The sequence below is a fragment of the Vicia villosa genome, linkage group LG2 (assembly GCF_029867415.1).
Source record: "Vicia villosa cultivar HV-30 ecotype Madison, WI linkage group LG2, Vvil1.0, whole genome shotgun sequence".
In the NCBI taxonomy this organism is placed as follows: Eukaryota; Viridiplantae; Streptophyta; class Magnoliopsida; order Fabales; family Fabaceae; genus Vicia; species Vicia villosa.
Window position 1 is genome coordinate 183,978,777 of NC_081181.1, and position 27,388 is coordinate 184,006,164.

At 31.8% G+C, this 27,388-nt stretch overlaps 1 protein-coding gene across 3 annotated transcripts; it reads right to left on the reverse strand.

The window, feature by feature from the left end:
* Positions 1-18,564: 18,564 nt before the first annotated feature.
* Positions 18,565-22,862, reverse strand: LOC131653220 (serine/threonine-protein kinase PCRK1-like). Of its 3 annotated transcripts, XM_058923304.1 has the most exons (6): positions 22,443-22,860; positions 22,115-22,229; positions 20,956-21,366; positions 20,401-20,661; positions 20,147-20,269; positions 18,565-19,150 (listed from the first exon to the last, which is right to left on the reverse strand). In XM_058923304.1, exons 3-6 carry the CDS (start codon positions 21,343-21,345, stop codon positions 18,644-18,646), a joined length of 1,281 nt encoding a protein of 426 aa, XP_058779287.1. In that variant the 5' UTR covers positions 21,346-21,366; positions 22,115-22,229; positions 22,443-22,860; the 3' UTR covers positions 18,565-18,643. The 3 variants fall into 3 exon arrangements, with proteins under 3 accessions (XP_058779287.1, XP_058779288.1, XP_058779289.1); XM_058923305.1 differs by lacking the exon at positions 22,115-22,229 and having other exon boundaries at positions 22,443-22,862; XM_058923306.1 differs by lacking the exons at positions 22,115-22,229; positions 22,443-22,860 and having other exon boundaries at positions 18,565-19,165.
* Positions 22,863-27,388: the final 4,526 nt, after the last annotated feature.

The window sequence follows — 27,388 nt, forward strand, 5'->3', positions numbered from 1 at the left end:
TCTTTAGACTATTTAATAATTTTTTATAAAAAAATTAAATAATGAATGTTTGTAAATTTTGAAAAATATGGACCATATTTTGTGGATTTAACCAAATTCGTCAAAAACCAAAATTATATCGATTGAAATTGGGTCTTTAAATAAAATTGCAGTTTGAATTGGATTTAAGTTTTGTATCGATCTGAACTGATCGATTGTTCAGCCTTAGTTTTGCACATGGAATATATTTTCTTAACAAAATTTTAAGTAACTTGTATTTTAAAAAACAACCGAAAAAATATGATCTTAATGTATTTCAATAAGTCTGAATATCAGACACACATGCTCCTAAATTGCATTACAGAGGCAACAGACAACTCTTTCATAGATGAATTTAATATACCAGTTCATGCATTCATAATCTTTTCCACCGCCACACTTGCTTGACCATTTTTCCGTCTTCAACCTTGATTTGTTTGGTGCCTATCACAGGTTTTAGCCGACTCCTCGCATCTTTTGTAATGTGATATCGATAAAGTAATGCGTAGAATGTAGAAAACACTTTGCGACTGAATTCATTAGTGTGGTGTCTCGATCGGTGATAAATACTTTCGGCATGTTTTTTTAATCCTTCAACAAAGTCTTACACACTTCCAAGGCCCATGTAACGTTGACCTCTTTTTCGGATTCTAAAGATGCAAATCCCACTGAAAAAGTCTTTTCCGTAAAAGTAACACCAACCATTTCAAGAAGCGGAAACAATTGTTCGCGAGCAGTATACAATTATTCATTCATTTAAGAAATGTTGAACAACGTCTATATTTGTATCATTATAACATCATATTTCAATTTATCCGGTTTAATATCCTCCTTAACTTCAACTAGTTTAACATTATCCTTCACTACATCTTATTTTACATCGTCACATACATCTACTTTGGAAAACATATCCGGGTGAACCATATATAATAAGAAACAAAACAACAAAAATTTTAAAACCACTAACAGACGAGCTCGAGAATACATTTCCGAATAAATGTAGGTGAGCTCATTTTCTGAAGCAACGTGTTCTTTCTTTCAGCTCAAACTAAAGATCAATGCAGGTAATGAGGGATAAAATGAAGGAATTTCATCTGAAATTGCAGCTTATGATGTTCCTTTTGATGTGTTAGAATGCACAAACTCTCATTTTGAATCGAAAAGTTGTTGATAATGAGATTATTTTTTCAAGGTTTTTTAGTTATGGAGGTGTTATATAGTTTTTGAAAAGGGAACAAGATGATCATGTAAGGTGGTCATATACTCAAATTCTCGTCGTACCTTTTCGGAAATATATCTTCGAAAATATCACTGAGAGGTAAAAAAATATTCTTCTAAATGAAATAGATGACTTCGAACATGCATATGTGAATTTACGTTTGAATTTGTTCAAAAATATATCTCCAAAATAAAATTTACCAAAAAAATAATATTTGATGTATTCAAAGATACAGATCTTCAAATGTATCTAGAAATATTTTTGGATATTTACGCTCCATTTAACTAAGGTGGATGAAAAATTGCCTAATTGTATGGATTACATCCAATCCATCGACCAATTTTATATGTCATGAATAGTTGATAACTTATTGTAGGATTGATTAAATGAATTAAGAGCAAGACTTTGATGCAGCCGTCATAACAAAACTTTGAACAGAAGAAAGAGTATTAATTATAGGGGACAACTTCTCTACCCATCATAAAAAAACATAAAAAGATGAGTAGTGTACATTCCACCAATCAAATGACACCATTTAATTTTTATGTATTTAATTATTTATTATATAAAACACTTATTTGATGTTTTCAATGCATTTTACACTAAAGGTAACCTTACCCACCTTTTTGAGGTGGGTAAATAAAAATTCACCTTAATTATATCGCATTATATAACGTATATACTACTCTATAACAAAATAAAATTAAAAATATATAATGCATCTTTAATCTATCCTTATCCTGTCCAAAATAGTCAAATATTAAGTTTTTTTCCTCCACTCAACTCTTTTTCCATTATATATAAATTGTGTCATATTTTCAACCTTTCAAATCATTGAAAAGAAAAATGCTCACGTTCATGCAATAAAAATAAATGCGTGTGCTCTTAACGTAAGAGTTTTTGTTTGCTACGTATCTTGAAAATAATATCCAATTAAGCAAACGTAATCAACGGCTGTATATGTGTAAATTGTCAAACAAGTTATGTAATATTGCAAGCAGGTTGAGTTAATATAAAGACTAGTTGGGTGAGTGGAGTTTTGACAGTTCCTATTATGTCATATCTGAAATGTGACATTTTTGGAAAATACATGGCTTTGAAGAATATATACATCAGTTTGGGTTTGAAAGTGTGACTTGTGGTCCAGCAATCTGTCATTTGTTATGTGTCACCAAGGAGAGGTTGAGAATTGCCATATGAATTTGAACGTGTGGGAGGTAAGGTATGGATTAGTTGGTTGAGGGCAATTAGAGAAGATACTTAAGAAAAATTTGAAGATATTTTAACTTTTCTCATGCTTCACCTACTTAAAAATTATTTTTTAAAGTCTATTTTTTTTTATATATTTAACATTTTAGATTAATAGTTTTTTAAATAAAAAATATAGAAATAAAATAAAATTTATAAGATTGAAATTTATACGATGTTGATTTTATTTGTATAATTATTTTTTAAAATATTTTATTCACTTGAGAATATAAATTATCAATTAAAACCGTTAGATTAAAAAAATATATAGGGTTTAGACTTGAAGCTAATCTTTAAACCTATTCTTAAGGACAATATAATTCATCTCATATGTAATCGAGTTGACTCATGAGCCTAACGAGTCGAACAATGTATAGTTCAAGTTCAACTGATTTAGTTTACTAACTTAATTTTTAACTCATATTCAACTCATTTGGTTCATGAACATTATTCAACGATTTAATTGTCGAACCGAATTTCAAACTATTTTTGAGTTGGTTCGATTCATTGACATTCCTGTATCCAGTACATCCTCCACACTCTCGATCCCTCCCTTAAACAAAATAACATTTTTACCGAACAATAACATCCAACTAACAACTATCCATAATTCTACAAGAATAACTTCTAGAGAGAGATGCTCTCCCTTCTCTCTAGAAAACATTCCTCTAATCCTCTAGGGTTTGGTGGTTTCTCCCCACCTCCATGGTGGTCATCTCCCTCCACCTTTATGGTGGCCACCTCCTTCTCTTTGGAGAGCATTTTACCCTTCATCCATCTTCTTTCTCATGTCCTCACCGTAACTAAGCTTCTCACCGGAATCTCCCTCTCTCCACCACTACCAATCATCGAGTTTCCTTTTCTTCTTTTGCGGTTGCCACCGGAGTCACCACCACCAAGTTATGTGTAAATTGTCAAACAATTTATGTAACACTAGTATTGCAAACATGTTGAGTTAATATATAGACAAGTTGGGTGAGTGAAGTTTTGACAGTTCCTATTGTGTCATTGTTGAAATGTAATTGCACATTCAGTATTTACTGTAAGTTTATTTTGGGTCGTGTTTTGGGCTTTAGCTAGTTGGCCAATATGATTTTAGTATAGGCTATTTCTTTTTCCACCCGGTGGTGGTGAAAATCATCCCCTGAAAACCCAAAAACTCCCTTCGGAGATGCATCTCTGAACGCAACATAATAGAGGTGTTTTCAGAGATGCATCCCCGATAGAACTCTTTATGCGTTTGAAAGGTGTTTCAGAGATGCATCTCCAAAATAAACGAAAAAGCACAAAATGTTGTTCTAAAAATCATAATAATATTATACATAAATTATTTTGGAATTAAAAAAACATAGTCTACTGCGTATTCCTAATCCTCACCACCTGGCCCCTCCTCCGCCTCCTGTATCCCACCGCAGTCGCTGCCTCGCTAACCACCCTCTCCATGATGGCCACCGCCTCGGGACCGCCCCTCTCAATGATCCCTAAGTCTATATCCTCCCGCCTAATTGCGTGTATCTGCTTACAGATCGCCAAGACATCAGTGGCATGGTCATCCTCGGCCTATTGGATCTCCAAAATCTCCTCATGAGCTGGCCTAGGTGGACGTTCAAGAGCATCCAGTGTCATGATAGGGTGCGACACTGTGTAGAACCATGTCACGTATCCCTCCACATAATGCTAATTGTTGGATGTTGGCATCATCTGATAATCTTGTGGCACCAAATGATGCTCCCAATCATCAAATATCTCATCGAGATCCTGGCAGACAATGATGTCGGGAGTAGCCTGAGATAGAGATCTAGGTATGATTTGGACATAGCCAAATTGTCGCATGCATCGCTCTGACAGATACCTGACCATAGTATTAGTCCCACATGCCTGCCATCTAGAGTACAAGGATATGAATTCGAATTGGATAATCTCTTTGTGATCCTGGAACGGCGTCCAAAAGATGTCATTGTAACGCCCCAAATTTAATTAATTTTTAATTAAATTATTTGAGGATTTAATTATTAGAATTTAGTCGAAGTTTGGGAATTATCGGCGGAATTGGATTATTTAGTCGGTTAATCAAAGAATTAATAAAGTTGGATTATGTTGAAGAAAATAATATTAGTAATTATATTATTTAGTTGGGTTAAGTTGTATGTGTGTTAAATAGCAAAGGAGGTGTAAATAATAGGCTCATTAAGAGTTATGAGAAAATATTATTATTAGTTGGATTTATTGGATTAAAGGAATAAAAGGAGAATATATATGGAATTAGGTTTATGTAGAAATAAGGTTTTGGCTTTTGGAAGAATAGACCGTGAAACGAAGTTGCCGGCAAAGAGGAACGATGTTTTGGCAAAAAGGAGGAATTAATCGTTGATCGTTGGTAAAATGCTTGCACTCGATCGGATATTAGGGGCGATCTCCATATACAAGGTAAGGGTGGGGTTCGAATTATATAACCGGGGATATGATGATTAGTATGTGGGATTGGGATTATATTAATTAATACCATGAATTGATTGTTGTGTCGGTGTTGCGTTGAATTAATGAGATAAATTTGTAGCTACGTTGATTTTGTTGATGTGTTGATTTCTGTTACCACGTTGATTTTGTTGATGTGTTGATTTCCGTTACCACATTAATTTTAGTATGAGTAGAAGTTATTTATTTGTTTATAAACCGGTGTAAAATAATACTGTGTTGGCCGGTACATAAAGAAAATTGAATCGGCCGGTACATAAAAAAAAATTGAATCGACACTAGAAAAAGAAAAATATGGTGACCCCGTTGAGAGCCCTGCCGAACGGCAGGGATGGATGGTGTTGGAGAGAGGGCTGCCGTTTGGCACCCTTTGTGAATAATGCTAGAGTGTCGTGGGGCACATGAAGAGTAAATCTATAATTAAGTTTCTAATTGATGATCCACTTGCATTGTGTATACATATTGCATTGCATATATATATAACGTTAGGAACAGTATATGAAACTGACATCAAAATTCTAATTGAAATATATTCCAATGTTACAAAGTTACTAACACAGTAACTAAACATAATAATAATAATAATAATAATAATAATAATAATATATTAATTAGTTGTCTTAGATTTATATATATATATATATATATATATATATATATATATATATATATATATATATATATATATATATATATATATATATTAGAATTGAATAATCTAATTACGTTAATACATATGTATATATGTTTAGTAGAATGGTAATAAAATGGTAGAGATATTTCTGTGGCAGTAAAATAACAGAGTTGGTACTAAATAGCCGAATTAGTAGATTTAAGCGGTATAATTAGTTAACCGAAATTAATTGAAAATTGTCGGAGTCGGTCGTGTATATTGGTAGGTATTTTTAATTTGTTTGTTTTGTTATGATTTTGTCGAATAAGTTGAATTGCAGGTACGGTTGAATTGTTTCGATTTATGGAATTGTGTGGTTGATGGGTTGCTATTGAATGTGTTGTTTTGAATACTTGTTGCTGATTTTGTTGTTGCCAAATATAATTGTTGTTGTTTTATGCGAAGTTGAAGGATGTTTCAGTGACGATGTATACCTCTATTTATGGGTATAGCAACGATATAGGCTTGTGCCTTTGTGACGATGATGTTGTGTGTGTTTGTTGCATTCATATACATATGCATTTTTGGTGACGGCCTGGATTGGCAAATTAGTGACGAAGGCTTATGCCTTGATGCCTCGGTTTGACTGGCAATTAGCGATGGGGGCTGAAGCTCTGGGTACCACATGCATGGTCATAGTTGTGTCGCATTTTGAGTCGTTGTGAAGTTAATGTTGATATGATTTGATGTTGATATAAGTTGATGTTGATATAAGTTGTGTTGGTTTGAGTTGCGAAATAATTATTGTAATTATTGTGATAATAGTTGTTGTTGATGGTTGTTATAATTGTTGTTATAAATTGTTGCTAGATGTTATTATAACTGTTGTTTGAAGGTGGTGATAATCGTATGATTTGATCTAATATATTAATTATCATACTTTTGTTTATATCTTTCGATATCTCACCCCTTCTGAATGATGTTTCCCTTACCGTGGGAAACGGACAGGTACTCAAGATAGCGGTGGAAGTTTGAAGTGATTTTATGAAGTCTTTAGTTGTTGTTAGTGAGTTGGTGTCTTGCTCTGATACGTAGCACTCGGGGGGATAAAGCGATTGTTTTAATTATTATTTCTTTTGCTGAATTTTTATATGGTTTTGGTTTAAATTGTAACTTAAAGTTACCATGCAATGATGCTACGACTTGAATTGAATATTTATGAAGTTTGTTGATTCCGCTGCGAGTTAATTATTGAATTTAAACAAAGTGATTTTTAGTAATGATTTGATTATCGTTTTAAATTTATGTGCTATGTATCTATGTGAAGGCAAATAAGCCGTAACTGTTTTTGAAATGACGAATATGTGATACCTCAAATGAACTTGTTTGGAATTTATACTCTTATTTTCCGTATAATTTATCGGGTAGATTTGGGGTGTTACAGTCATCATGAACAATCCGATCAAGATACACCCAGAACACCAACACAACCTGATTCCCTCTATGGTGGAGATACATGGCAGCCCTCGGCATAACCTCTATATAGTCAAAAATTAAGAGCATATCCATGAATGCGGTGGAAGTGAGAAATGGTTCATCCCTGAAGTAATGAATAAGAGACATGTAAGAAAAAATTATTAATAGTAAAATAAATTTAATAGTGGGAATGAAAGGTACCGTTAGCAGCATGCAAGAGCTTGTAAGCTGCCTTGTCCACTAGTTAGAGGCTTCATTCAGCTTTTGGTATAGGTATACCAAACAGCCGACCCCCAAGTTTCACTCACTCACCGCATCCAAATTCAAAAAGTACCAGAGATATGTTACATCCACATTGTTATCATTTTTGTCCACAAAAAGGGACGTGTCAACCAAGTACATGAAGTAACACCTCAAAGCATACTGAAGATGATACTGAACAAAAAAGTCAACACCCTTAGTCTAGGAATCAGCTACCGCAATAAGATGGTCGTCATAAAGGTCCTTCAAGAACGAGAACTTCTCATGTGCCCCATTAGTCGAGGAACACTGATCAACTTCCATTTCCGGTTGAGCACCCAAATACTCAACCATCCACTCAATGGCAACATCATGAGTGATTCGGGATTGGTTAAGGAGCCTCCCTCAGATAGGAAGGTGTAACAAGCAAGCGACGTCATCCAGAGTGATCGTCATCTCTCCAACTGGAAAGTGGAAAAACAAAGTCTCCTTGTGCCATCTCTCTATGAATTCCCCCTTGCATTCCGTTGTTAATGGTGTTGCAAATGAAACAACAAAGTCCTAAAAGTTCGAAGGCAATAATGGCATACCTGAACCAATTCGTAAGACGATGATGCAGAGTGAAAATTTTGCGAGCCTGGTTCACAGACTTTAGTATCGACCGCTCCTATAAAACAAAAATTAATTTCAAAATGGAGGTATAATACAAAAGTGTAATAAAAAAGTACAATTGTAATTAAAAAAGTGTAATAAAATTATACCTCCCCACGGGAAACATGTCTGGCGACATGATTGGAGTAATATATTAAGAGGGAGGTGTCAAAGGACCCTCCTAGGTAAGTCAGGGTAACACGCACGGGTGCCGGAACACGAATCTCCTCTGGTGTCGAAACACGAACCCCTTCAGTGCCTCTTCGGGTGCAGAAACATGTATCTCCTTTGGGGTCTCCTCATTATCCCTAGATGAGGACGCACGGGATAGACGACTCCTGGGAGAAGAAGTAATTAGTCCCTCCACTTCCTTCTGCGGTACCCGACGGCATTCGCAACCCTTCGTAGCCTGCTTAGCTCTTTCATGCCTAGCGGAAGCAGTTTGGGTTGGCCTGCAGAGTCTAACTCTGTCCGGATCGTCAGACATTTTTCTTGGAAAAAGAATTGACAAAAATAGGTCAGGTTTGAAAAATTTTAAAAACAACTCAGTCATTATTTTGGAGATGCATCTCCAAAACCCCTCAGAGGTGTTTTCAGAGATGCACTTCCAAAAATACATGTGACCTCCATTTTTTGAGCTTCAACCTCAATCACCCAAAAATACCCTTTTTACACATTTTAAACTTCAAACAACCAACATTAAACAATACCTAATAACTATAAATGATCCTAAACATCTTTTTAAACACATGCAAATAGAAAAAAAATCAAAAACCTATTCAATGTGTGGAAATTTGTTGAAATGTGTTGAAATTTACTCAATGGTGTTGCAATGAGTTGTAAGGAGTTGCAATGAATGGAATAATATTTGTGAAAATAGATGGAAATGTAGATTTAAGGGTTTTTGGGTGTCTGAGTTTTAAGGTTGTTTGAGGTTTGGAAATAGACAGAATGAGGGTGGTTTTATCGTGGGTTACATTATATAGTCTAATTTGGAGATACATCTCCGAAAAGCCCAAAATAAAAAAAAATTGGTTTATTCGGAGATGCATATCCGAAACACCCCTGATTTTGAAAAAAAGTGAATTCGGAGACGCATCTCCGAAAACACCTAGAAAAAACAAAATGTGGTGCGTTCAGAGATGCATCTCTGAATTATGGGGACAAAAAGGAATTACGTCAGAGGCCCCTAAGAAGGCATAAAGGTAGAAAAAGAAATATCCTTAGTATATATTGCATTTTGCTTTGTAATGGTACAGAAGTGTAGAATCATTCATTATAACTGTTTTTCAATTGAGGAAAAATTTAATTACAGTTTCTCTCTTTTTTCTCTCTTCCATCATCATCTTCTTCATCCTCAACCTTGTGCTCCAACAATTGGTGTCTAGAGCTCGGTTCAGATCCATGGGAAGGAAAACACGAGTGTACGTGAGGTGTGTGATTGTTTTGATTTCAGATTCATTCAATTCATAGTGAATTAAAGATCAAAATAATATTAGAATTACATTTCTAGATATCGAAGGATCGTAAAACTCGAGAAATTCATTGAGTTTACTTACAACATAAAAAGTCTCAGATATAGAATGAATCAAGTACAATAATTTTCTTATCAAATTTTTATAAGTTGCAGGATCAAATAATAGTTAACCAAGAGATTTATGAAGTTGAATATGTGGTTGCATAAGTTTATAGTAAGGTTCGACTCCAAGTAACCTTGCATCTTGGAGTAGATCTAAGGCATACTTTTTTTGACTTAGGAAAATTCCTATTTTAGTCCGGCCACTTCAAAACCTGTGAAGTATTTTAGCATCCCCCAATTTTTAATGTTAAAATTGTCATTTAATAGGGTCTCAATTTTTGTAATTTTATTAAGTTCAGTTCCACCTAAGACCAAATCATCTACATAAACTATGATTATTGTAAATATTACGTAATTCTTCTTGATAAAGAGGAGGTAATCAACTTTGGATTAGAGATAGTCAGAATGAATCAATTTCTTAGTGAGTTTAGTGTCTCATTGTATGCTTGCTTTTTTTAAGTCATAAAGGGATCTTTGTAATTTGTAAACCATACCAGAATGAGGGAGTCAGAGGCATGGAAACATGGCACGACATAGACGATTTTTACATCCCTCACACCAAAATCTAAATCTCCAAACAATCCCTATTCTCTGCCCCCAATCTCCAATGAGGATGGAGAATTAAAACTTAAACTCATCCTGCATGGGTTGCGTTGGGCTCAGATATCTTCGCCTTTTCATCATCCTTGTAGTAGAATTAATATTTCTTTAGTATAAATGGTCCTTTTCTCAACATCAAATTACATTCCTATTTTAGTCCGGCCACTTCAAAACCTGTGAAGTATTTTAGCACCCCCCAATTTTTAATGTTAAAATTGTCATTTAATAGGGTCTCAATTTTTGTAATTTTATTAAGTTCAGTTCCACCTAAGACCAAATCATCTACATAAACTATGATTATTGTAAATATTACGTAATTCTTCTTGATAAAGAGGAGGTAATCAACTTTGGATTAGAGATAGTCAGAATGAATCAATTTCTTAGTGAGTTTAGTGTCTCATTGTATGCTTGCTTTTTTTAAGTCATAAAGGGATCTTTGTAATTTGTAAACCATACCAGAATGAGGGAGTCAGAGGCATGGAAACATGGCACGACATAGACGATTTTTACATCCCTCACACCAAAATCTAAATCTCCAAACAATCCCTATTCTCTGCCCCCAATCTCCAATGAGGATGGAGAATTAAAACTTAAACTCATCCTGCATGGGTTGCGTTGGGCTCAGATATCTTCGCCTTTTCATCATCCTTGTAGTAGAATTAATATTTCTTTAGTATAAATGGTCCTTTTCTCAACATCAAATTACATTACTAATAATATAATAAAATAATCTCAAAAATTCCATATACATTTAAAATATTTAAAATAATAAATTTAAAACCAAAATATCAAAACATTGAAGATACATTTAATATTCTAAATTATCAAAACGTACTGAATAATAAAGTACATAGTAAAATTAACAGAGCAGATTCGAGGGTGATACTAGTGTCCCATTTATCCAACTTATTCCCATATTTGATAACCAGAGAAAACCTAAACTCGAACCCAAACCTAATCAAATAAGGTTTTCGCCATCAAACTCTGAGCGGGTTAGAGTGACTCTTAACTGGTGGAGGTTATGTTGTCACGCCTAAAATAATCTAATGTCTAACAATTGAATATTGGTAATTAAGACCTTTCAAAAACAAAATAACTAAATCACTATCTTTTTTTTCATTTATTTTGTCAATAGCTTTGTAATTAATGTCACAATTACAAAAAATATAAACGAAAATTTTCTAATTATCGTCAAAAACTTCTTCAATTTGGTGTAATGGAATGAAAAAGAACAATCACCTTGCTTCAAGTTGCATATTTCTTCTTGAATGTTGGTTATTATGAAGACATCTCTTTAGTAAAATCGATCTATCAATTCTTTCCATATTTTAGGTGCATTTTCAATTCACGAGATACTTTGGAAAAAATTCATCTGTTAACCCATGACATTATCATGATGCTACATTTATCCCAAACAATATAACCATGATATGTATCAGATGGTCGTGGTAAGGATCCGTTGACGAAGTATAACTTGTTTTTAGATCTTAATGTCATAATCATTGCTTGAGTCCAGGTATTATAATTACAACTAGTTAATAAAGGAGTGATAAAATAGACTGATATTTTTATTGGGATGCATGAAATACAAGTTTAAAGTGTCAGTTTGGTATCATTTGTTTGCATTAGATGAATTTATGTCATTAACAATACTTTCAGAACTTATTTCAGACATGATGAAGAGGCAGAGAAGCCAAGAAAACAAAAAAGAAGAAGAAAGTTGAATCAAATTGTGAATTGTGTGAGATTTAGGAAGAAACTTATTACAACAGTAATGATGGATGTAATACGGTGGGAGAACTGACTTTTAAGTATGTGCGAATAGCAAGAGTCGCCACCGACTTTTATTTTATCCAATTGGAAAGGCAAAAAGAACAGGAAAGACCTTTGAAAGATTTTGAGTTCGGGGGGTAGGTTATACAAAGGGAATGTGTAAGCACCCTTTGTATCTATGGTTATCCATGGACTCTTAATTGCTTAGCTCACTTTGTTTGTTTGAAATGTTTGAAAAGTGTCGTGTGTGTTTAGAAAAGATTTTTTGAATAAGGACTTTAACTTGTAAATAAGTGTAGCCTTTTGGAAATTAATTTGAATAGGAGTGGGAAAAGTATTTAATTTTTTAATTGAATGTGGAGCAAGCATTTAAGAGAACCTACCCTAAGAGTGGATCTTTCTTGTTCTTTGAGTCTTTCATTTGAAAGGGCTATCTATATCATAAGGAGGGTAGGTAGTCTTTTTATTGGATGTACGGGTCATCGAGGGTCATCATTTGCCATAAGTCTATCCATACCATATGGGAGGGAAAGAAGTCTTTAGAAAAGGATGAGAATAGTCATAAAAGGCAACATGTAGGGATACCTTAGTGATTGAATCTTGCTCTATCACAATCTGCTCTAACATTTACAAGTCAATGATGCCATGTGAAAACGTAGAATTAGAGCTACATAGATGGAGAAGAAGAATGATTCAAATGTGTATTTCACTAATCTGAATATTACAATAAAGGGTTAAATGGCTTTCACCCCCCTGCAATAGTAACGAGATTTAATTTATCCCCTTTTAAAAAAAAAAAATTGATTTACCCCCTGTAATATTAGGGCACCCCCTAAGCGTGTAAAAACGAGGGTGGTAAATCAAAAATATATATTTTACAGGGGGTATTTTTCCCTCTTAGGGGGCAAAAGACTTACAATTTTAATATTATAGGTAATCCAAAATTAAAAGGGGGTTAATCAAATCTCACTACTATTGCAGGGGTGAAAGCCATTTAACCTTACAATAAATGATTCAACCTTATATATGATAAGTCTATTATCTATTATAATATATAAAAACAAAAGTACCTGGAATTTACACTATAAGCCCTTTGATAAAACAACTTAAACTTTTCTTATTCCATGGGTAGAAAAGACTTTTGACAAAATAACTCAATATTATTGATTTGGCATTTATTACGGGTGATGTGGCACAACCTTAATTTTTTTGGTTTTTAAATTATTTTAATTATACAAAATATCCCAATAAATCCTGATTAATGTTAACGCGCTAAACAATTTATCAACATTAATAATGGCTGCGGAATATGAGCAGCCAACCGAAAATTGGGAACTTCTCACACGTTTCACGATTTTCCACTCAAAGCATCCTTACCCAAGAGCAAAACCATTGATTTTCTGCAGAGGATATAAAGATAGTTCCATAATTTGTTGTTCATCCAAAAATCCTAGCTGTTTCAATAATTTCTCAGGTAATTTTCTTCCTTCAACCCTAAAACCCTGATTCAAACTCAATAACTAAATTATGGCACAAAATTGATGCAGTTTCACATATATTTTTCTTGATTCGTTGTTTGAATTTGTAAAAGAATGAAGGACATAGACGGGGGAGAAGAAGAAGACGATGAAGGGGAAGAGAAAGTGGAAGAGACTGGATATGAGGATTTCTGTTGTTTTATGTTGCAAAATTAATCTGTGTTATTTTAATGGAATTTCACAAATTTGGACGGGATTGATGCGAAAGAGAAGTATTATTGAAATTGTTAATGAAATCCCCAGTCTTGATATTTCTGTGTAGTGTTATATTCTTCTCTATCTTTATCTTTATTGTTGGTTGTGTTTCAACCATTTTGACAATATCCTTTTTATTTTTATTCATGTTTTTTTTCTTTCTTTGGTATAACTTACCAATTGAATTGAATATAAATTGACATGCAAGTGGATATATATTGATACTGATAATGTTTAAACCAGTCATTTAACAATTTTTCCAGCAAATAATATGTGATAGAGGAAATAGTTGAAGAAGCATTAGATTATGTTCTTCCAACCACAACTGAATTTACATTGATACTGATAATGTTGTTATTTCTTAATAGATATTCATAGTATTTTTCAACTCTCCTTTTTAATAAGCCTTTTTAATTAGAGTCAAGGTTCTGCAATGGTAGCAGGTATACAAATGTCAAGATCAATGAGTGCAAAATGAGTTAAAACTTATAGTGGGTATGAAGAGGACAGTGGATGAATCAAATTTGAAAAAGTTTGTTCATGAATTTCATTTTATTCATTTTAATATTGAGAATTTACGGTTAATCTTTGTGCATGTACCTTGAAACTTTTAGCAGGATTTCTTTACATCTTCCTATCAAAAGGATCGACTATAATTATCTTGGGTACATGCAATGTAACTCAAATTTTAAATATAATTAGATTCCTTTTTATCACTTTTTAAAATTATTAGTTTTAGTCACCAAATGTTATTCTGTGCCATTATTCTTTTGTTGTCAAACATTGCTGCTTAAATTTACATATGCAGATTTTTTTTTAAATATATGCAGATTTTTTTTAAATATTTATAAATATAGGTAACACCAATAACTTTTGTTGCAGATCTTTGATATTTTATTTAATCTTTGATATTTTATTTAATTATGTATATGATTAAAAAATATTTGTATTTTTTTAAAAGTTGACCGAAAAAATATTTATATTTGGATTAAATATAGTTGAAGGATTGTTGAAGACAATTTCTTCATGACATCAAAACGAGTTAAAGACAACTTATGACACATAAATATTTTGTATTAATAAAATGTAGGAGTATCAAACATTAATATATAATATCAAACATTAATATATAATGTGTATTTAAATTAGTATGACACATAAATATTCTGTATTAATACATTAATATATAATGTGTATTTAAATTAGTACTCATAATAATTTATATAAGTAAATTATTTAATTTTGTTATAATATTAAATGTTTATAATTAGATCTTCGCTTGATTGATGTTTATATTGGCACATCTATACAATACTTATTTTAAATCTCAATTTTTACTGTTCAATGCAATTAATTTGAAAGGTTATACGGGAGATGAAAAGTGGAAACCCAATTTTTTTTAGCTTTCCATTCAAATTTTTAATTTTCTTAAATCTTAAAGGTAGTTAAATGATAATTACAATAATAATGCTCAAGCTATCATTTAACGTAGACTTTAAGAAATTTTATTATCGAATGAAATTATTATTACTAAATTGAAAATTAAATAATTCCTCATAATTATTCTCGCCATTTTTTATTATATGTCGTTTACCTTTTTAACTTTTTCTAATTTTGTTAATATATTATAGGCTTTACCTTTTTAACTTTTTCTAATTTTGTTAATATATTATAGGATGTTCCAATACTTTTTTGAAGTTACATTTAAAATCTCTTTTTCCTAAATAAATCATTATAATTTGATAATAAAATATTTAAAATGCACTTATTTCATCCATAAAAAAATGTACGTGTCTTTCCACTGATCCCACTAATAAAATAAATTCTTATTATAAAATAAAAAAAAAATTAACTTTTATTATTTTCTCTCGAAACTATACCATTTTTTTATCCTCATTCTTTATTTTTCTCCCTGAAACTCTAAACCACTTTAAAAAAATTGTTAATTTTTTTATACTAAATTAATCGTAATTTGAAAATAAAAATATACTGTGTTTTTTTAATTTACCACCATTAATAAAAAACTTCTTATTTTAAAATTTAAAAAAATTAAATTCACATTATTATTTTCTTTCTCTTAAATAAAGTCATTATACTATTAGCAAAATTAGGATATGCATTATACGTTACAAATTTATATATTTTGTTTTATGAAAATAGTATTCAAAATTTTAATTTAATGTTCAAACATATAATTTTTTAAATATAATATAATTTTTAGTATTCAAAATTTATGTGGTTGTTGTTATTAAATTTATTTTTCTTTTTAAAATTTTAGTAATATATTAACTATAAATAAAACTATTATGAAAAATTATTTTGTAATTATTTAGATCCTTAGTTGAGATAAAATTTATTTTGAAATTATTTAGACTTTTATAAAAAGGTTAATAAAACAAAGCAAAACTAATTGAGATTTTTTAATTTTTTTAAACTTATGAAATAACTAAAAAAATTTCAGAATTTTTTCTAATTAACTTCTTAATTGTAATCATGTTAAAAATATGTTAATGGGTAGTCATGAAAATTTAATGATAAATGGTAATCATAAAAAATAATGATAAAAGATAAAAATTTATTAATATAGTCAATTTTATAAATTGAATAAACTACCATTGTTTTTATAAACGGGAATAAGTTACAAAGCATTTTAAATTTGAGATTTTATATTTATTATACTATCAAATGGAGACTACTTAATGTGATTATTTTAAATATATGAGAATAAATATATATTATTTACCATACATAGGTTTTAAATTTCTATTTTTTTATAATTGTACATAGATCTAATTACTCTATTAAGGTATTTTTATTTTTATTATTTGTTTAATTTTTAAATATTTTAAGTATACATTAAACGTAGAAACTTTTAATAATAGACGGGAGATGTCATACATTTTAGGTTTGAAAAAAATGAGCTAATATCTCAAATAGGTTTAATAAATTTTATTCTCTAACTATGTTTAATTTCTTAATTAAAATTATATTTTTTAAACTTATTAAATTATATATTTTTTATATTATAATAATATACATTAAAGGTAGAAATTAATTCTTAAGCATTTAACGGGAGTTGTTATACCTTTTACGTTTGGGAAAATGGGCTAATATTTCAAATATGTTTAATAAATATTTAGAATTAACTCATTTGGATTTAACTGGGGTTTCTTAACTCATCTGAATTGACGGGTAGATGTGAATGTATCTATGAGATACCAGTGATTGACGGATCATTTTAATGTCTATCTTTTAACTATTTCTTTTGTTAGTGTTTTATATATTTGAAGTTATAAAATTAATTGACGGGTAGATGTAAATATATCTATGAGATATCAGTTATTGATTGAAATTACGTGAATATTTATGAACTGCAAAATAAGTTATATTATGTTTGATATTCCAAACACATCAATTAAATTTTGATAAATGATTATAAGTTATAAATATATTAATGTTATCTCACTGAAAATATGATGTCATATTTAATAATTTAGTCATTGATACGTGTAATATGAATCCAGATGTTTATTGTTTTTACTTAAAGAGCTAAAAAAATTGATGTATTATTAGCTCTTTCATTATTAACTATTATGTTTTTGGAATTAACATTGACTAAAATTTGTTTGCATTTTGGTTAAATATATGATTGATTTATATAAAAGAACTTTACAAGTGATATTTAGATACATGTATGTGAATCCTCGACCAGACCCGTGCGATAGCACGGGTTTCCTACTAGTTATTCTTAAAGTTATTTACAACACTTACAAGATAGTTGAGTTAGTTATAGACCGCTCCTAACTAGCTTTATATGCTACTTTGCTACTTCTTTATACTAAACACTTAAAAAGATAGGAAAAGAAGTTAGAGTAGGGTGTGTTATTAGAAAGAGACAGAGAGAAAAAGTTAAAAGACAATTTCCTCCCCAAAGTCAATCATTCCGAATCTCAAACAATAAACATACCATTAGACTTCAAATTTTTTTTTTTGTTACTAAAATTATTTTCCAACTATTTATTTATCTAAATATGTTGAAACTATATTACCTACTCTTAACATTATTAATTTTTTTTTTTTGTGAACAAAATGTATTTTTTACTATTGTGCATTCGATTTTTGACAAATAAAATTATTTAACATATTTTAGGGGAAGCAACACTAAACTTTTAGTAAGACAGTCACACTTATTCAGTATTTAGTAACAAAAAATTTAAGCTAGTGGAAGCATCTTCCTCCAATTACATGAAATCGGATTCATCCTTATAAACCAGATATAGTAAAGATGAAATATGTTTATTTCAAGAGTATAACAGGGAAAGGTGTAAGAAAACTGAATAATACAGTTTGTTGGTTGGTTTTATTTTCCTGTAATTCTGTTATGGCATCACTTTAGTAGCCTATAAATATGAGTCATTGAATCTCCTTTATTCAATATGAAATTATGAATCATACAATGAAGCTCAGCTTAAGGTAGTGAGAGAGAGCCATATACACCTCTGTTTTTGGGGCAAATTTAATTAATTATATCAAGTGCATATATACAGCAAAAACTGATTTGTAAAATAAAACTAAGGCTGAATAAAAATGTTTTGGATACAACACACAAGATTTTATACTCATTAGCCAGCCAACACTTCAGAATGTAAATAAACATGTATAAAAACATATTAATCTTAATCTTTGTACATTTTATGCAAGACCTCGCAAAATATTAAGGATCTCTATATGTGAGGACTGAAAATGCAATGTGCATAACTACAACTCAACCAGATGCAATAGGCTCATCAACTTGGCGAGCATATCACAGAAATCCAACCTCTATGTTAAAACAGTTTGACATGCAGGATGCAACGGCAAGAACCACATGCAGTTTCTATACGTTGTTAGGGGAGAAGAGGTTAGTCTTCAATATGATGTGTCTTTGCTACATATATGGTAATTATAGATGGATAACTTTTGTATAAAAGAAACTCTGCATGCAATTCATAGCTCTGATTCATTTAAATCTGTAACAATCAGCATGTTCTTAAAAGCTTTGGTCTCCACGACCTAAACCAATTACAATCTGGTTTTGGATCCATGATCCTCTTCTTGTTCTTGATTTCAGTGTTTTGAGAATCATCGGCTGAGGCTACGCTATTCATGGATGGTTGTGGAATAGTACTTGCCGAAGACTCCACAATCTGATTAACCATTTCTAATACTTCGCTCATCTTCGGGCGATTCTTTGGGTTTCTGACCAAGCATCTGTTAGCTACTAAAGCAAGTTTTTGGGCTGACTTTGAGAAGTGTTTCCTCTCAAGTCTTGGATCCAATATTATTTGAAATTTCTTCACATCTGAAAGGTATGGTCTTATCCAGTCCAACAACTTCTGCTCACCCTTGGGGCGATTTCGATCTAATGGACGCCTGCCAGTAATGAGTTCATAAAGGAATACACCGTAGCTCCATACATCAATCTTTGAAGTGAGTCGTCCTGTTTGAATATATTCAGGAGCAGCATAGCCCATTGTTCCTACAACCTGACAGGGAAGGATCTATTAACAAGACATTGGAGGTAGATGCCCCCACTTTCTTCTAAAATACAACACATACCTCACTAGGATATACCTATACCGACAAATGGATTGAAAGTTATTTTATAGAATAGAATGTTATTTAAGACAACAATTTTTTTAAATTACAATAGTTAATAATATTTTATAACATTAGTGTGGTCAAAAAAATTATGTATTTAAAGGTTGTCTTTTCCTATGAACGTTTTTAAAAATCATAAGTAAAATTTTGTAAAAGATAAAAATTTATTAAGATATAGGTGTGTTTTGGTCCCTTAATTTAATGTTTCGCTTTAGTCCCTTAACTCAAAAACGTTATAAAGTAGTTCCTTAAAAATCCTTTTGTTACCTAAAGTGGTTCTATCTTTAGTTTTTCTGGAAAAAAACGACTACGTGACATGACAGGTAGGTAAATAGTAAAATATTGATTCTGTAAGTGTGTTATAAACGCCTTCTAGGGTTGAATCATCATCTTCCTATAGGGTTGAATCATCATCTTCCTATATCATGATGATTAAACCCTAGAAAGCGTTTATAACACATTTGCTGAGTCAACATTTTACCATTTGCCTACTGTCTCAATACTTAACATTTTTCTCAAAAAAAAAAACTAACGGCGGGAACCATTTCAAGTAACAAAATGGTTTTTAAGGGACTACTTTGTATCGTTTTTTAGGTAATGAGCGGAATATTAAATTAAGTTAAGGGATTTGGTGACTAATTATGCCTAAAATATATTTTCAATGCAATAAATTTACGTATGAATTTGCCACCACTACTTAAAAGTTCTGGATCCGTCCCTGCAAACTGATGAATACGTTATACACCGCCATACAAACATCGTTAAAATAAAAGCATTCAAACAAAATATAGAAACAATTTGAGACTTTTTATGGCATGGTAAATTAATCCTTTTTTTCATCAAATATTTAGATTTAGAAAGATGAAAAAACATGATCATACCGCTGTTGAGACATGAGTTAACCCGTCAGATGGTCCCAATCTTGCTAATCCAAAGTCTGATAGCTTTGCATTCCACTGCTCGTCCAGAAGGATATTTGAAGATTTGAAATCTCTGAAAATTATCTAAATATCTCTCGCAAACAGTTAGTAAAGCAATATCAAGCTGCGCAATATTTTTATATAGCAAATAAATTACTATTAAAAAGTTCAATTTAGCTCCTCCTAGCTTCCTTTATGGGGGTGAGTTTCTATACCTGAAAATCCATTTCCTCGTGCAGGTATGTTAAGCCGCGAGCAGCGTCTTGGGCTATTTTCAGTCTCCTACTCCATGGGAGAGGAGTTTCCGATCGTGGGGATAAATGGTGTTCCACGCTTCCATTGGGCATATATTGATATATCAAAAGCCGCTGGATTCCCCTTTCATCATCGTCAGCACAATAGCCCACTAGTTTCACAAGATTGGGATGCTCAACAATACCTAGAACATTCACTTCAGTGACCCATTCTTTGTGCCCCTATAAGCCAAAAGGAAAGTAAGTAAGTAAGCAAGTCACACACATTGTAATGCAGAGGAAAAAGTAATCCTATCCGGTGTAGCAAAATTGAAGTGACGGAGGATACGCATCCATAAGTTTCTCATTTCTAATTGACTCTACAAATAAGTCATGAGACAATTTAATTAAGCTTTATAACATTATGCTTATTATAGCCTGCTTTATGATATTTAAACACAAAAAGTACACGATGGAGTCAAAGAACTAAATTTGTATAACTTTTAGAAAGAAACTTAGAGAGCTGCAGAACCTTGCCTGAATTCCTCTTTTACCAAGTTGTTTAACTGCAACTTCAATTTTACTAGGAGGGTCATCTAAACTCTTGATCAATCCCTTGTAGACACACCCAAATCCGCCCTCACCAAGCATAACAGAACGACCAAAATTCTTAGTGGCTGATTTCAGTTCAGACACAGTAAATACTCTAAGGTTGCTAGGTCTTTGGGACAAATTCGGAAACGCATTCCTCCTGAGGGAGTCTGAGCTGTTGCCTGATGAGGCATCTAGAGAATTTAATTCAGAGCCAGTTCTTCTCATGTCACTCCCACCATAAGTAGAGTTGTTCGACAGACCCGATAGTGTCTGCAAGCCCTTATCATCACCCTTCTTTTCTCCATAGTAGATGTTGAATGGAAAACAATTCATTGCCACCTGATTCAAACCGCACTGCAATTTCACAAAATTCAAATGAAATTAAGAGCCATAATGTTATTTAAAAACAACATAGCATCTAAATTGAAGGTCATAGATGATGACGACTTTCCAAACACTTCATTATTCAAAAAGTGAATACAAAGTTGCATTTCTTTTTAATGGTCAAATAATATATTAATAAAAAGGCAAAAAGAGCGCAAGAGTACACAAAAAGACCACAAGCACAAGAAGTACCGGGCCAGCAAACACCAACAAAAAAACTACCAAAGAAACAAAACAAAGTGAAGCAAAAACAACAACAACAAAACAGCACTACAAGAACAAGAGCAACAACAAAAAAACAAGCCGAAAAAGTTAAAGTCCAGCAGCTAAAGAACCAGCAAATCAACAACCAACACTGACCAAGTGAGAGCTCTGGCAACAAACCCCCCAACCGCGAACCAAGACCACACAGAATCACCAAAAAGCCACTCGACAACAAGGGGCCAGATCAGCACTCTTGAGCCACTATTGATTCAGACATAGGTTAGGGTTTGGATAGGGTTCTGAAGCTAATCAGTGAAGGAGAGAATTCACCGGGATTTATTATTAAACCAACTTCACGTCAAAAAAATACTCTATCCTCTACCTCTTTCACATTTGTTGACAAACCAGAAAAAACTTATCATTACGAACAGACCAGCAGACCAGATAATTAAGTAACTAAATGATTAAACTTCATATATATAATAGAAGATCATAGCATCATTTTGAACCCAACCTATTGCGATAAGGCTTGGTTGTTGCTGTCGTATAATCAAACTTCAGAGTAAGGAATGATCGACCTCAAGTGGTTAATGAACTTCAATTAAGGTTGAATCATCGGAGTTCCAATTCTGCCCCCAAAATAGAAATGTTATTAAACTAACGAAATCATAAATCTATCATAATTGTGCAAATTATGCAACATCACTGACAGAAACAAACCTATTCTAAATCTAGCAATTGTCAATTTTAAAAAAGAAACCTAATTATCTTTTCCCTTTTGGGATGAATTGCTTGCAGAAGTTGTTTAATTATAATAAAGAGGTAAAAAAAAGAAACCTAACCTGTAGTTTGATCGGAAAAAAAGTTCAAATTGTGTGAATTATGATAAAATCCCAATTTGTTTTATGAAGCGAGAGTTCTGTTTTGTCTGATAATGGAAGACTGAATTCAAGTAAACTCAATTGAAACCATTTTGGGTGGAAACTTAAAACTGGGTTTGTAGTATGAACGGGTCTTTCGGGTTCGAAGGACCGAGTCGGAAAAAAAAACAGAAACAGAAACAGCAACTAGGCAGCGTTATTTGTCGTTGTTGTGTTCTTATGTGGCACACACATCGTTTTTGGTCTTATTATTATTATTTTCCGTCATTCACAATTGACACTCAGATGTAAAACCTAGATAGTTGTTGATTTCGATTTTGGTCTTTTTCTTTTTTTTCTATGAAAATGATTGAAGTGAAGGATGTGAAATTGTTCAAAACTTTGATTGGAAATGTGCAACCGACATAGCCATCTATATGACATAATAATCACTGTTAATTCAATAGAAAAAACAGATAAAAACGAAATTGACACAAATATAGAAGTTATGGAATTTATTTCAAAAAATTTATATTAAAAAATAACTTAAGATATGTGTTTTTTTTTTAATATATCAAAAGTGAATGTTTATAGAAAATCAAATAAACGGAAGGTGCGGAGAAGCGCGCAAAGGGAACAAAAAGTGGTATGAAGTTTCGCGGTCTTTACCATCCTTGACCATAATGCAGAGAATTTACTCACACAGATTTATTTTGAAAAGGACAAATAAATTTTTTATTATATCTTAAAATCAAAATGGTACGGGCAGATAACCATGGTCCCCATCTAAATCCTTTCCCTAAAACTGATCCTTGCAACAACAAAACCATCAAACTAAACCATAAACCAGAATTCTAAACCAATAATACAACCAAAACATATCCATTGGAAATTTTTTTAATTGAATGACATGTCTTCTTAAGTTTCTGGAACAGTTGGAATGGACTCGATCAAACTCGATATTCTACGAATGTCGTTCCTTCCAGAGATTTATTTGTCACTCAAGTCCAAATATTTAGTTTATTATTTTTATATTTTAGTTTTACTATAAAAGTTGGAAATATGACATAGCCAAATAAAGTCATCATTATGATGATAGTATAGATGAGTTGTTTATGACTGTATTTATGACACAATAATGTTACGGCAGCTCTTGGTACTTTGGTAGTATAGTTTGACATTCGAGTATTCATTATTTAAAATTTTGTCTTTATTGTCTGCCGAAGGTTCTTTTTGTTTAAGCGACAATACAGACTTTATTAAGTATTAGTAGCTTTGAATGGTTAACAATTTTATTAAAAGAAAAGCGCAATAACATCGTAAAAACACATGATTACGTATCTTAGAGCATGGTAGTATTTTCCTTTGAGTTCTCTACATGTACATCAATATAATAATTAAATATTGAAATAATTTGTCATGTCATAGTAGAATTGCATTGTAATGCAACTAGTAAAAAATTGTGGTACCCAATCAAATTAATTTATGAGCTAAAGTTGTGGGACCCATTAGAATTACACCAATAAAATAAAAATTAAATAAATTATTTTGAGATGATATGGCTTGTGGGACCCATAAAAAACTCAAAAATGAATTGCATCATTGGAGATGGTCTTAGTAACTCAAAACTTTTTCACCGCAAGTAGGAGATAATATAGCCTATTATAAGTAGAAAAATATATGTATAACAACTCTATATCTTTATCAATCTTAACAAACAAATTCTATCATCAATATAAAATTTAAATTTGATTTGTAAGAATTCTAAATTAGTAGGTTTAAAGTTCAACTTTAAAGATTATATTTCAAAAACCGCAAGTACGAATGTTTAAAAACGAAGAAGTAAATAATTTGTAAGAAAATATATAAATCTATCATATAAAAAAGTTCACACACTTCCTCATCTCTAACCTATGCCATGCTCCCTCAATTTTCCACGTCACTTTTCTCAATTTTGTGGTCTGCCTCCAGCAGTTACAATTCTCACGTACGTTGAGGTTACGAAGTATCCTCTTTCTCTTCCAAAACCTTCCTTTTATTCTTCCAAAACGGTTTTCAAATCCCTTTTCCTTTCACACTCAGAACGAATCTCCTTCCTCTCTCTCTCTCTGAGCCAAAACGGCAGCGCCTCCACTCTTCTTCTCCGACGAACTACTCTGATTCATCTCCTCTGATAGTCTTCCGCCTCCGTTCATCGGTTTGATTATGTTGCTCAAGTGTTTTGTTCGCGTTTGAACATGTGGTGTTTAGTTTTGAATGTTTGATGATGAATGTTGAGTTGAAACAACTCTAAATCGCCAAAGCTGGGTGAGATCTTTCCGAGTTTATGTTATTTTCTCTTTAATATCTCTTCTTCTCTCTCAAACTTTCTGCTTTATTTTCTCCATTCAAATGTGATTTAGGTGTATTAATGTTGCCTAATTTAGTTTTATTTTTGGAATGAATTAATAGGCCACCAAGTGTTTGCTATAATGATTGAAGATTGTTGGAGAATGGAAGAGAATCAATTCAAGATTGAAGATGTTATGAGGTGAGTTTTCTGTTATGGAAGTTTCATACCGATATTCTTAGGGTTTTCTGATTTTTCTTATATAGATTGAAATCGGTGATTGTGATTATGGAGAGAAGATTGGAGATATGGAGGAGGATTTGGGAATCGCAAACTCTGTCCTCCGATTCTGTTATTTTGTTCCTTATAATTATTTCCTCTCAGTTTCTGTTATGGTGAGTTCCAAATGCTGTGACAATAGAAATCTATTTGGCAGAAATCTATTTGGCAGAAATCTATTTGGCAGAAATCTATTTGTCTTATAACCTGTCATGGTGTTAACATGAAATTGAGATCCTCGCAGTCATCTTCTTCCAATTCTCCCCACCTTATCTTTGTCGCATCGTTTGGATAAACAATGTGTTCAGTTGTTCTTCAACTACTAGGAATGAGAATTCAAGTAAGTTTTTTTTAGAAACCTGTTCCATTCCCTTGAATTGATATTGAATATAGCACACACATACTTTTATAGGTTGTTTCTTTGTGACTGCAAAAACAAAAAAGAAACAGTGGAATGCAGGATTTTGGTGACAAATATATGGGTAGCATATAATGGAACATTGGCCAGAGCTGTTGCTTACAAAATCCAAGATAAATGTTATGTGTTACTCATACTCATTTTTACTGTCAGGTTATCGGTGGAGCAGTGATAGTGATATAGTTACCATTGGTGGCACTAACTACACAATCAGCTTCTTATGTATTCACAAACTTTGAATTAGCACCTACTACAACAAGAATATCAAGCAAACCATATGCGGTGATTCTATCGTTTCTTGTGAGCCAATATTACCTCTATGGATATGATGCTGCAACCCATCTAACCGAAGAAACTAAAGTCGCAGACAATAACGGACCTATTGCAATACTAGGTAGTCTTGCCATCATTTCAGTATTTGGTTGGGCTTATATCTTGGCACTTACATTCTGCATTCAGGTATATATATAATCAATCAATTAACACTTCGGTTTTTGGAAGAAGAATGATAAGTAACACCGGTTTTCAATTCTGATTCAAGATTTCGCGTATCTTTATGATCCAAACAATGAGACTGCTGAAGCATTTGTGCCAGCTCAGATATTGTATGATGCATTCTGTCGCCCTCGGTTTTTTACCATACCTCTCGTGGGAGAGATATAAGAACTGACTCTTCTTTTGCTTTTGTGTTTTTGAATATCAGAGAGTCACCACCGACTTTTATTTTATCCAATTAAGGAAAGGTTTATAAAAGAAATAGAAAAAGACCTTTAAGAGATTTTGGGTAAGGGGGTTGGTTATACAAAGGGAAGGTATTAGCACCCTTTGTATCCATGGTTATCCATGGGCTCTTAATTGCTTAGCTCACTTGTTTAAGCCATTTGTCTTGCCTTGAAATGCTGGTATGTGGTTTTAAAATTCATTTTGTGAATTGACTTTGTAATGATCCTTGTGCGGATATATACAAAGTGTTTTATCTTTCGAAAGATGTTTTGAAAAAAAGAATGTTAACTTCGTAATGATCCTTGTTTGGATATATACCAAGTATTGTCTTTTTTGAAAGTTTTATTTTGAAAAACAACGGTATATGAGACATTTGTTTGTTTGATTTGAGCAAGCAATTAGGAGGTCTACCCTAAGTTATAAGGTCTTTTCCTATTTCCTTTAAAAAATTCTCCTTTCACCGGATGTAAACGAAAGTTCGATTTGGCATTTGAAATAGTAGAATTAGATTTTGATTTTGAAAAGAGTAAAAGAGGGATTACCCTAAGAGGTGCCAGTGTGATTGTGTTTTGATTCGCATATTTTATCTTTGAAGTTAGTGACCTAACGCTTCAATTTTTATCTTTGACATACACGCAGTTTTTATATGTACTGGAATTAAAATGCGGGAATGTAAAATGCGGAAAGTAAATCTACGCTATTACATCGATTGTGCGGGAAATGTAAACTACGCTATTTACATGAATTTGACAACCTATACACTTTATCTAAGAATTTAAATTGCAATAAGATAAAAGGAAGTATTTTTTTTGGATTTTTGTATGATTGATTTTAATTAGAATTAATGCATAATTAGTTTAATTAAAATGAGAAAAAGGTGGAAATAAAATTTAAACCTAAAAATTAAGTCTAAAATATATTTAAATGTTTCTTAATTAATTTTAAAATAAAACTAATTTTTTTTTTTTTGAAGTTGTTTTGAAATTATTAAGTTAAATAACATATAATTATGCAAATAATTACACAAATATTTAAAACTTAAAGAGAATAATATTCTAAATATGTACAAAATTAATCTACAATATATAAACTAAATTTAATATAAAGAACAATTTTTTTATGATTTTTTGATTGGTTGAAATAATTAAAAAGCAAATATATAAATATATACTAATTAAT